General features: G+C 38.5%; 2 protein-coding genes across 2 annotated transcripts in view; both read right to left on the bottom strand.

Annotated features, from left to right (window-relative positions):
* The window catches only part of LOC144964375 (rho GTPase-activating protein 19-like), a 150,403-nt gene that overhangs the window by 1,019 nt on the left and 136,487 nt on the right, over positions 1-12,897 (bottom strand). The window lies entirely within an intron of this gene.
* Positions 3,356-12,897, bottom strand: part of LOC144966726 (rho GTPase-activating protein 19-like) — a 21,686-nt gene continuing 12,144 nt past the window's right edge. The window contains exons 3-5 of the mRNA XM_078903495.1: positions 5,150-5,242; positions 4,027-4,238; positions 3,356-3,572 (exon numbers count right to left, since the gene is read on the bottom strand). Coding sequence (XP_078759621.1) covers positions 3,462-3,572; positions 4,027-4,238; positions 5,150-5,242 — 416 coding nt within the window. The 3' untranslated portion in view covers positions 3,356-3,461. The remainder of the gene's footprint in view (positions 3,573-4,026; positions 4,239-5,149; positions 5,243-12,897) is intronic.

The following is a 12,897-nucleotide window of genomic DNA, read 5'->3' as shown; positions in this document are numbered from 1 at the left end:
AAATATTGCCAAGAATTCGGTTAAGAAACTTACCCTAATTTTGTAAGACTGGGAGAGTTTCCCATTAGAATCACAGGTTTTATTATCACTAGTTGTGGGTTCCAGCTCTTTCCAGTAGTTGATGACATCCACTGCTAACTCTTTTGGAACCTGGATTTAAAGACAAACAAAAAGATATTTATAGTCAATCTCTACGTCCAATAAATCATGGGACAAAAACAATAGCCAACCAAAACATGGCATTGAAATAACAGTGGGAGAAGAAAGAGGTTATATCCGGTGGCCAAATAAAAAGTCGTCAGAAGGGACGTATGAGAGATTTTTTTTTCCCTCTGTTTAGTTTTAACATTTTTGTTGGTTGTCTTCTATCTATGTCATTGTATTTCTTTTTTATTATTTGTTTGCTTAATTATTTTCAGAAATTCATTAGTCTGTGTCAATACCCAATGTAAATTTCCAGAATTGGATAGATAAAGTTTAATCTTATCTTATCTTATAACTTGAATGAGACTTACTTACAGAGATGAATGTCCATGATTTTTTTAACCTTCAAAGGCAAAACATAAACATATATATTCTTTTTTTCTCTCACAATTTCATTAACATCCAATGCCTAAAAATGGCCAATAAACTAAACCTACTGAACTGTTTTGTTTTTTTTAATCCCAAAAGGACTCATAAATTTTGTGTTCATAAATTTGTACAATGTTTGGCCACCATCTCTTTTCCTAACTTTCAGCTGATTCTGTCTCAGTCAATGAGTCTTTTTAATCAGACGGACCATTGATTTCTATGGAAGCGGTATTATTTCATGTGTAGTTGAATTGTTGTGAGGGATGTAATATATTAAGAAAGATAACTCATACTGGATTTTCATGCTACAATTTATAATAAGTTAAGCCCCTTGTCACTTCAATACTGATTGCTTCCTTTTCTTTTTGATAACAATAGAAGCACTTCCGTTTGGGCAATTCACCAAGATGTTTATCCTGGCTGAAAAGTCTGTCAGTGTCAGTAATAATAAATACAATCCATGAAACACAGTCTTTTTTGATTTTAAAGTTTATATGGTAATTTTCGGATTCAATTTCCTTGCCAACCCTTCTCTTTATTAAGCATGCCAATGGTAGCTTTGCCATTGTTTGTAAACACCATTGTTGAAGCACTTTGTAAATTATTTGAAAGTCATGTTTTAACATTGAGATCTGGTCTGAATTGTGTTTATTTGGCGCCATCAGGTGAGGATGTGATAGTGCCAAATGGCAATAGTAAAAGAGACTTTAGTATGGACGTTTGAAAAAGAGATGTGCTAGAAAAAAGTGTGTGTCACAAATTGGGATACATTTTTAGAGTTGTCTTTAAAAAAAAATATCAGTAGGTAGAGACGTTACAAGATACAAGGCTCTGTTCTGACAGTAATATAAATAATTGTGGATTGATCAATCAAGTCCTGAAAACAGAAATTTTTTTTGTCAATAATGCTTAAGTTAGAGCTGTACCCCTTCAATTTATTGTAACACCTGATATTTTGTTATTCTAAAATAATTCAAAGCAAGGTAGAGAAGTGAGAGCAAAAGGAAACACTTATCACTGTAATCTTATGCTCTTTAAGGAGGAGGATGAAACTGAGAATGGGGGGAGATGATGGAGAAGCATCTGAAATAGTTAGCAGTGAACCCCTCATGAGACCAGTGACCACAACAAGACAAGACTGTCACAGTCGAGTCATGGAGTGAGGTGTCCAAGGGCACTCACTCCCTCAAGGCCTTGCAATGACAATTCAATGGTCAGTGGTGGTGAGAGCTGAAACTTGAAATTGGGTCAGGCCAATAAATCTCCCCGTTCTCGGAGGATGGATGCCCGAGGCATTCACACTTCTAAATGGGACGGCTCTTCAAGGCCCATGGGGAGAGATCCTCATTGTTCGGGCCAGTATTGCTGGGTAATCCACAAAAATACACAATGACACCCTGCCTGGTCGCTTGATTATTTGGTGAAAGATTGGAAGAGGAAGAAGGAAGAGGAAGGAGGAGGAGAGGCAGATATTGCCTGGTCGTCCTTTTGTTTTGTTTTTTTTCTCTTTCTTAAAACCTTAACTGTAACCAGGTAGCAGTATTGTCTTACAAGACATGTCACAGAGTAACAAAAGTTGAATGGTGAGTTGGGATATGGGGATGATGTGTTGTCATTTTGTGTGTATATGTGAAACCCCTTGTCATTTTGCGTGTATACGCGAAACGAAAATGTGCTATTGATGAGTGTGGTAAGTGATCTGTGACTGTTTTATATCACAAGTTGCAAAGTTGCAAGTATGTGTTGAAATGGTTGATAAAGGCTGACACACTAATAGCATTATGGATGCCTTTGCATGCAAGAAAATAAAATTCTATAAATCCGGCCCGGGGAGGAAAGAAATAAAGAGATAAAGAAACAGAAAAAGGAAAAGAAAAAGAATAAAGAAAAACAATACAAAATCAAGACAGGTTTACACCTAAATAGATAGAAGAGGAAGCGGATGACAATGATGATGATGGGGAGGAGGAAAAGAAGAAAAAGAAAGAACAGAAAAAAAAAAAAGACATTGGAAACTTACTTTGAACATTTTTTGAGCGTTTTCTATCATAAAGGTCAAGGCCGGCTCGGCCTCTTTGACAGCATCACAGACATCAGATGCAGAAACCTGAAATAAATGTAAAACTTGATGAATAAATAGTTTGAAATGACATACAATGTTCACAAATAATTGGTGGAAAGGAAAGTGGTACATGTATGCCAAATACAAGGAGGAGAAAAAGAAGAAGAAGAAGACGAAGGAGGAGGAGGAGGAGGAGGAGAAGAAGAAGAAGAAGAAGAAGAAGAAGAAGAGAGGAGGAGGAGGAGGAGGAGAAGAAGAAGAAGAAGAAGAAGAAGAAAGAAGAAGACGAAGGAGGAGGAGGAGGAGAGAAGAAGAAGAAGAAGAAGAAGAAGAAGAAGAAGAAGAAGAAGAAGAAGAAGAAGAAGAAGAAGAAGAAGAAGAAGAAGAAGAAGAGAAGAAGAAGAAGAAGAAAAAGAAGAAGAAGAAGAAGAAAAAAAGAAGAGGAAGAAAAATAGGAAAAAGAAGAGGAAGAAGAGGTAGAAGAAGAAGAAGAAGAAGAAGAAGAAGAAGAAGAAGAAGAAGAAGAAGAAGAAGAAGAAGAAGAAGAAGAAGAAGAAGAAGAAGAAGAAGAAGAAGAGGAAAAGGGTGATGATGATTAGGAGGAGGAGGAGGAAACGAAGAAACTGAAGGAAGAAAGAACACACAAAAAATAGCAACAAAAAATGTTAAGATTCCACAATAGTGCATTGATTATGAAAACTGAAAACACAACATACTTTCCTGTCCAAGAAAAATATCGGTGCAAAAATGGTCGCAAGCGTGGACGGCGTCATCTTGGTCTCGGCAGTTTTGCTGACGTCATGCAGCAAGGTCAACACTTGTTTGGTCATTCGGCCGTAGGCGGCGGGCAGCAACTGCATGAGGAGTTGTAAGGCCGACATCTTTTTCGACAAGGCTCGGCAATGGTCCTCTTGTGACCTGGCATATTTACCAAGCCCTGAAAGTCAAAATGAGTTTTAAACTTTTACAAGAATGGAATTTTCAACGTTTTGGACAAACCACTTTTTAAATGAAGAAAAAGAAAAGAAAAGAAAAGAAAAAACTCGAGTAATTTTTAGTAGGCAGTGATCGATTACAAATGTATACTTTTTATCTTTTTTACCATGTTGTAACAAAGAAATAGTAAAATCAAATGTTTTCTATATGGCCTAAATTAAAGGGACTCGCGTACACACACACACACACACACACACACACACACACACACACACACACACATATTTGAAAAGGCAAAGCAAAAAAATAAAACAACAAAAAACCACTAACAAAATAAAACAAAACAAAAAATCAAAGCAAACACCACTACCACAACAAATGTGGGAAAGCAGGAGTAAAAATATACATGTATAGCCAATAAATGATAATTTCAAAATAAAGTTTAAAAATCCAACCATTGATCTGTCTGTGAGCCTCCATGTGTCTGTCGGAGAGTAACGGTTCCGGAGGTCTCTGAGGAACTCTTTGAGAACACCCGAGACGTCGTAGGCATTGTACACAGACGTGTCAATCTCCACACTGGGACCCTTGGCGATCAGCGCTTCTCGCAAGTTGCGCATACGTTGCCGATTTCCGGGTTTGCGGAAAAGGCCTTCTTTGGAGATATCTGGAGATGATTTGATTTGAGGCAGATTGTTATAAAAATTTAGACAAGAAATGTGTCAGGCGTTAGGTGTTACTTATCAAATCAGAAGATAACGTTAGTATTATTCGTAACTTAACTGATGTTTGTTTGTTTTGTTTGTTTTTAAGGGTTTTACGGCGTTTGCAACACATTAAGGTCATATCAGCGCAAGAAAAAAGGAAAAAAGGGATAGTAAAAAGTTCTAGAATTACAATTAAAGCAAAAAAGAAAAGGTGAAACAAAGGGGAATTGGTTCAAATAGGGAACAGATGTAGATTCCAAGAGCACACCGTCAGAGTACTTAGTTTGAGATTACCTAAAAGTCTCATCCAGACACAAGCACAGGTCCCAACTAAGAGGAATACACTCAAATGTACATATCATATAATATAATATGTAAACTAAACATAATACAATGCATAACAGAGAGATGATTAACATGGAAAAAAATATCATCTCCCAAAACAATAACGATACATTCGACTGTTTCCCTCCCAGCCAAGGAACTCCGGCCAGGGTCAGGACAAAACTAAGTAATCTCATTCCAAGACAACGATAGGAAACAATTGGAAAACGGGTAAGGGGGGATAGAAGACACAGCATTACCTCCCTGCCCACTATGGGAGGTCAGGATCCCCACCCAGTAACTTAACTGAAAACAGCAATGAAATGGATAAAAATAAAATAACGATCCTGTAAAATGGTATGACTGCTTACATGGACTTTGGAGAAGAGAGAAAGATAGAGGGGGTGGTGGGGAGAGAGAGAAAGATAGATAGATAGAGAGTGAAAGAGAGAGAGAGAGAGAGAGAGAGAGAGAGAGAGAGAGAGATATCAGGTAACGAATACTATAATGACTATGTCCCTTGTATTGGACATGCACAAAGACTTACTTTCTCTTTGAGACAGAAACTTGATGAGTGGAGTCATCAGACAGACACTTTCGTTGGAGAGTGTTGAGCCGAACAGACACGATCCCGTCTTTACTGGAAAAGATGAAATATAAAATAAAAATTTAAATACATAAAATCAGGTATTAAAATATACAATTCTTGTTCTCTTGTGGATCGATTCATAATTCATACCACACGGTAACTGCTGAGTCAGTGTAAAAAACAACAACAAAAAAACCCAACAAATTCGTGATTCAGCAATCTAGAAAAATATTGATCTTCATTCCCTTTCTTTATTTTCTTTTTTATTGTGCTAGTGGTGGGGATGTGGGTGGTTTTATTTTTTAAATTTTACTTGACACTGGTTGTAGAAATCGTGGTGTACAACAGAACACTCGCCTTCGAATCGAGTCCCATAGTTGAGCCACTGGAAAAAGGTTCTTTACAAACCTTATCTCACCGTACTCAGGTGCAAAATGAGTACCTGGCCGTTAACAGCGTTGTTTGTGTTGGGAAAAAGTATGATATCCCCTAATAGGCGTCTTGTCTCATCCTATATGTTTAGGTAAGTGTTGCTGTTGGCTAGGGGCCGCCTTTATAAAGCGCTTTGAGCACGTTTAGCGGATACTGGATATTGCCCTATATAAAAGCTCTTTTTTTTTCTTTATCTATATTAAACGCTTAAGAAAAGGAAATAATAGATGTCTAATCAAAGGTAAAGTGATACTTAATAATAGAAAACTATAATACAGGCGTACAGGCTACTCTGTAACTTAAAACCCAGGTGTGCAGCCAATTCTGCTCTACTCTGGAAAAAACCCATATTTAACAATTTGGCCTTCAAATATCGATCGATTTAAATAACCCTCATCTTGACAAAAACTCTCAAACCTGGGGCTTTGCTGAAATCCCAGGTTTGAGATTTTTTTGCCACGATATTTGAAGGACGAGTTTTCTGGCCAATTTTTTTAAATATGGGTTTTTCCAGAGTACGGCAGAATAATTGGCCTTCACAAAACCAGCCCCCCCCCCCCCCCCCCCCCCCCCCCCAAATACAGAGAAAGAAAGAGTATGACTAAGTACAGGAAACACACATGTTAATAATAACAATAATACATCTATTCTATTTCATCCTTACTAACTGGAATAGCCTAAGACAAATTAGAAGGCTGAATGAAGGCAGTCATTCTTCATCCACGACTTATTATAAGCCCTTTCAAAAGTCTCAAGTGGACACGTCTAGTCTAAGGCGTGGTGAGGATGACAAACGACTTCAAGTGAAACATAAGAAGGGGCGACGTGGAAAGATCGCCGGGGCCTGAGGCCAAAAGAGACGGGACGGCCGGGCTTAGACATGAACCCTTTTTATCTTAGAGGCGTGCTCCGTCATTTTTGAATGTCTTTGATGTATCCTCCCCGCTATCTATCAGCGACTGGCGTCTTGACCAATGTGACGCAATTATCGTACAAGTGTGTATGTAGTTGTTGGGACCCCCGAGTCCACCTGTCCGACACACCTAACCAAACCTCCATGTTTATCCTAATATGCGACATATCGTCTCAAAACTGTATTATGTGGGGATGACCCAGATGCTAAAAAGTCAAAATAAGTCATTCTGATCAAAAATATGAAATGTTTTTTGTCGTTCTACAATTCCAAATCCTCATTCTCCTCAATAAAACAAATAAAACTCAACCCAAGTCTGACATTATATTTGGTTGTAAATTCAATATTCAACATCTTAGTCATCCGGACAAAGTATAGTTTTGAGACGATGGGTCATATATTCAAAAGAAGCTCAACAACCTGAAAGTCGCTTTTGTATAATATAGAAAAAAATATATTGAGATGTGCATGACCTCAAAATCGATGTTTGAATGAAAATAAGTGGGGCCAGTGAGAAAATGGAAGTGAATGATCAAGGATTAACGGAAAACAACATTGACCACCGCCTTGTAGGCGTTCAGTGGTGCTGATCCCTTTCCAATCTTTTTGAGCACATTTAGTTAATATTGAGCTATATAAAAGATCTCTCAAGTTCACGTAGATCATGATATAGCATACGTGTTCTTGTAGTACGATTATGTCACTTGCCTTCGGATCGCAAAGTTCAGGGTTCGAGTCTCGCTCTGACCGGCGCATAGTTTAGTCCTTGGAAAAGGCTCTATACTCACATTTTCTAACGGTACTCGGGTGTAAAATGAGTATATGTAGATACTACCCATAAATTTGAGACAGGATTGTATCCTTTTAGTGCGCAGACCACCAGAGTCTGGCCTGGCCGTAGACCGACCACCGACTCTCTAAGCAAGTCAAGTCAAGTGGCCCCTGGCTATTGTTACAAAGAGGTGAATAAATGAATAAAGGTCTAGTACACTGCGATTCCGACTAATGAAATATAAACACGGAACAACTTCAAAGCCAACGCCGACGGCCTCTATGAAAACAACAGAAGGAATCAACAAAGGGGCAAAGAGACAGGAAGGCGAGAGCGAGATGAACTCGGCACTCTTCATCCATGCATGGCTCACGGTTGTTTGGACAAACATTACACGCCAGTCCTTAACTTCAGGATTAATAGATACTTATCAGAGTAACGAGTTGTATGTGCTTTTTTTTTTTTAAACTGGAAAACAATGTAGTCTTTAAAAAATAATGACGATGATGAGACACTAAATCAAAACCCTATTATATTCTAGAAAAAGAAAAAAAAGAAAAAAGAACAAGAAAAGAAGAAACAAGCAAAACAAATAAAAATCGAAGACAAATTATTTTTAAAAAAATAAATAAATAAAAAATGGTGAACTTTCAACAGAAAAAAAATTCTCATATAAATTATGAAAACCAAAAGCAATTGATGGACTTAAAATAAACTGATGTAATAGTGAAGAGTTTACGCTGATTATAGCATCTACCCCCCACCGCCCTCCCCCCCCCCCCCCCCCCCCCCTTGTTATGAGTTATCAAACAATGAGTTGTCTCGAATTCCAGCCAGAATTGTTCGTATTATTAGTATTGGAACACAAGAGATAGAGGAAGGGGCCATCCTTAAAATAGTTAGATAAAATATTCACAACATCCGCAAGCCAGATTAAACAGACCAAACCACAAAATGTGTGTCGTTTACCCTGTATTCAACGTTTACAGGCTGATTGATATAATTTAGTGAGAACTAATCACAAACAGGCTGTCTAAAAATAAAAATGAGTCGAGTGACATCATCTTAACAATCGTCTTTTCAGTTACCTATAAGCCTGCATGTCTCGTTGGTCGTCAGGACAAAGAGCTAAAAAAGAGAAAGCTTAGAGAATGATGTTGACCGTGGGTGAGCGGCATGTCAAATTGCATTGACTTTTTTCTTCCTCAAAAATGAAACTGAGCGCAATCAAATCGTCTGCCCGAACGGCTACGGCTGAGCAGAGGTCTACTTTCGGCATCCCCGAGTCGTAAAACTACGGCTGGTTAGAGTTGAGATCTAGACGTTATCATAAAATTCAAATTAAGATGGCGGCCTTGGTCATCATAAACGATAATGAGGTGCCTCAAGGCAATTGAAGGCGATGGATAAGACATTAACAAACGATTACCTTATCAGGGCAATAAATAGGGATGTAGGGGGAGAGAGACATAGTAAAGTATATTTATGACAGCGGGTAGAGGACGAAGAGAACAAAACTGGAAGTGGACAAATGGTAAAACATGAAACGTGCTCAAATTTTTATTATTATTATTATTATTTTTTGTTTGTTAATAAAAATATTTGCAATTTAATATGACACTGCTTATTGATATCTAGTCGAATAATTAAAGAAAGGAGAAAATAAATGGTGCAAATTAATTGTGCGGATATGGTCTAGTGGCAGCGACATCTATATGAAGTCCTAGTCTAGTGGTCACACCTGGCCGTTAACAGCGTTGTCTCTGCCAGAAAAAAAAAATTAATATCGCCTAACAGGCGCCATATCTTGTTCTATATGTTACGTGTTGCTGTTGGTCAGGAACCCCTTGTAAAGCACTTTGAGCATCTTGTAGTAGATATTGCTCTATCTAAAAGCTCATACATTTTGTTTTCATCAACAGTGGGGCTCGGGAAAAGAACCAACCGAATTAAAAGACCCGAAAGAGACAAATTGGGAGATAACTATATTATATAGTTATATTGTCTCAAATGTCATGAATTTATAAATCGCATGCCAGCGCCAGTTTAATACGCACTAACAGATGGCAAGCGCCTAGGATGGCCATGCCAGCCAACGTGTCGCAACATTATATAGCTACTCGAATAATAAAAAATGCTGGTTTAGTTTTCACTGGGGTTCATTCATGATCATAAAATAATAAATATTACGACGACCAGCCAGTGTTTACTACTCAGACTGCCTAACCTCCAACAGAATCATCATCGACTTCGACGATAAATCATTCACGCCAACTGTCAAAACAATCTACCAAACAACAACAAAAACAAAAATAAACTGGGACTAACACTACACGTATAAGTTAGACTGATAAATTATAAAACCGCGAGGTTACAACAATGTATACAACACACTGCATGTATGTGTGTGTTAGCACAAGGCGGGGAAACCAAACCCCATCAAGCCTAAAACATCATTGGCACCATGGTGTGCCAGATGTTGATTACGACCCCCCCCCCCCCCCCTCGGACGTTATCACAGGCCATTTCCGGTCATTACCTGTGATGCCGTAATAGTGAGGATGAAGGATACCCAAGAATCGTCATTCAAAGTTTAAAAATTAAAAAAATAATTAAATAAAAAATTCATATATTTTTTTCTCTGGCACCACACGAAATCAATTTTTGAAACAACATAGGTCTAGGTCTGACACTCGCTTTCGGATCGGAAGGTCCCGGATTCGAGTCTCGCTCGGCGCATAGTTGAGTCCTTTACTCACATTCTCTCATCATACTCAGGTGTAAAATGAGTACCTGGCAGTTAACAATGTTGTCTCTGTCGAAAATTGTAATATCGCCTAACAGGCGTCATGTCTCGTTCTATATGTTACGCATTACGGTCAGAGAACTTTTGTAAAGCGCTTTGAGCACGTTTAGTGGATACTGCGCTATATACGAGAGAGAGAGAGAGAGAGAGACAGAGAGAGAGAGAGAGAGAGAGAGAGAGAGAGAGAGAGAGAAAAAAAAAGATATACCAAACAAATAAGAAAAAGCGACTATCCATTTAAAAAAAAAAAGAAGATAAATGCTGTACCTCCTGTTAGTGGACATTGCGCTATAGAAGATTTTTGCGCTATAGAAGATTTTTTCTTATTGTAAACTTTCAAATGCTCGCCAGCTGTTACAGAGAAAAAAAAAAAACGCTAACCACTCAGATCAGACTTCTGGGTCAAATACGGTTAAAAAAAACAAACAAAAAGTTCATTCCTCTGGCTGGCAAAAATAAAATAATTTGAGTAAAACAAGATTGAAAAGAAGAAAGTAGATAATGGTGGGAATGAAGTGATACAAGCGGGCGGTGAAGGGTGCGGGTGAGTTTGCCTTGCCTGACGTAAGACTGTCTAGAGTTATTCGCGATGATGTTTGCTCTCTCCCCAGGGATCCACGAGCAAGGCAAGCCAGACTAGGCCAAGTGGGAAGGGAAATCATTGGGTTTATATGGCTGGGTAATGGCCCGCTCAGGGTGCTGATGATGACTTCCCTATCTGGGCCGCTCACCTTGGGGACTGGAAGGGAGATGGAGAGGGAAAGGAGCTGGTGGTAGTGGTGGTCATAGAGAATACAGGACTCCCGAGCATAATCTGTGGTGGTGGTGGCGTTAAGCAGGATGTTGACGGAGACAGAAAGTAAAATTAGATGACTGATGGTGGCGGTACCCAGCTGATTTTTAAAATGTTTTATCCAAGGCTCTGTTCGTGAGTCCTATACTGTGTGTGTTATGTATCGTTTTAACCAGTACTGCCATTGTCTACTGATAGTATAAGAAGTCACTGAGTATTGCTGTTCTCTGGCAAGACACGTACTTAAAAAAAAAAAAATTTGACCAGAAAACTCGTCCTTCAAATATTGATCAATTTAAATGACCCTCATCTTGGCAAATAAATTCAAGCCTGTGCCTTCGCGAGGGCATGATTAATTCTCAGGTTTGAGAGTTGTTTTGTTGTTAAGCTGAGTGCAATTCAATTCGATTGATATTTGAAGGACGAGTTTTCTGGCCAATTTTTTAAAATACATGTTTTTGTCAGAGTGCGTCAGTTAGCTGGTAAAATAATTGCGAATCGTGACCCTTCTCCGATAAAATTCCTAAAAACGGAGAAATAATTCAAGCCCCACGTCAGACCATGAAAATTTGACACAATTCACTAGGAAAAACAAGAGAATTTCACCCTATTATACATAGTTATAATAGGATTCAATAGTCGTGACGTCACTTCCTTCCTAATGACGCATGGTAACTTAGTAACACTGGCTCTTAACTATCGGAACAATGGCGGACGCCCTTATGAAATATTTCTCAGGCGAGCATAAAAGCGTATCCAGAGGAAAAAAAAACACATAAATTTGATCATGTTGTGACTTTTACACATATGAAAAGTTCTAGCCAGCTTGAAGAATAAAAAGTAATGATTTTCTTTGTTTAGAACCAAGATGGCCGCCGTTGCCGGCGGCGTGACATCAAACTACTGAATCCTATTGGTAATTCACTGAATCGTTCAAATACGCTTGTTATCAAAACCAGTAGAATGCTGAAAGGAAAATGCTCTGAAATAAATGGTCAACGCTTGATGTTTTTATTTTTTTAAAAAGAGTTTTACGGCGCTTGCAACACATTTAAGTCATATCAGCGCCAGTAACAAGGAAGAAAATTGGATGGTAAAAAGCTCAAGAATTACAATTAAAGCATCCGATAAAAGGAAAGAAAAAGGGAAATAGATGTAAATTCCAAGAAGACACTATCAAAGTACTTAGTTTGAGATCACCTAAAAGTCTCATCCAGACACAAGCACGGGTCCCCACTAAGAGGAATACACTCAAATGTTTACAAATCATATATAATATGTAAACATAACATAATACAGTGCATAACGGAGAGATGATTTACAAGACAAAAATATCTCCCAAAACTCTAGTTGACTGTTTCGCTCCCAGCAGGGCATCCGGCCAGGGCCGGGACAAAACCACCCGGGACGCTTGACGAAATGCCTGAAAACAATAATAATAAATAAAAAAGGGCCACATTATTCTTTATATCTGTCTTGTTCCCCATGTCTTGCACTGAATCTATTTTTATCAACCATGAACTCGCAAGAACGTCCGTTCTTCAATATTTCACTGATATTTAACTCTCATGACATTAGATGGGGAGTCACGGCTGAAGTCAACCCATCCAGCCAGCTAAACAATGGAAAGAGCGCAGAACAGCTGTCCCCATTACCAAAAGCGAACGACAAACCACGACACGGCCACAACAATGTCTGACAGCAACACCGATGTGAGTACAACAAAGAATTAATTAACTCGTCAAGAGAACTATTTGCCCATTATTCATGGTCAGTAGTGGTGAGTAACTTGTCAATCCGCCATCTGTCATGGCCAATGGCTTCATATTACTCTTTGGACATTGGCCAGAGGTGACACGCACGACAACACTACTCACCATCCACCCACACAAACCACAGCATCATCATAACTACCATTCATTCAAAAAAAACAAAAAAAAAACAAAAAACAAAAAAAAAAAAACAAACAAAAAACACACACAGAGAGAGA

Source organism: Berghia stephanieae, chromosome 2, assembly GCF_034508935.2.
Source record: "Berghia stephanieae isolate SIO BIC M18660-M18661 chromosome 2, UCSD_Bste_1.3, whole genome shotgun sequence".
Classification (NCBI taxonomy): domain Eukaryota; kingdom Metazoa; phylum Mollusca; class Gastropoda; order Nudibranchia; family Aeolidiidae; genus Berghia; species Berghia stephanieae.
This window is presented reverse-complemented; position numbering and strand designations above follow the sequence as displayed.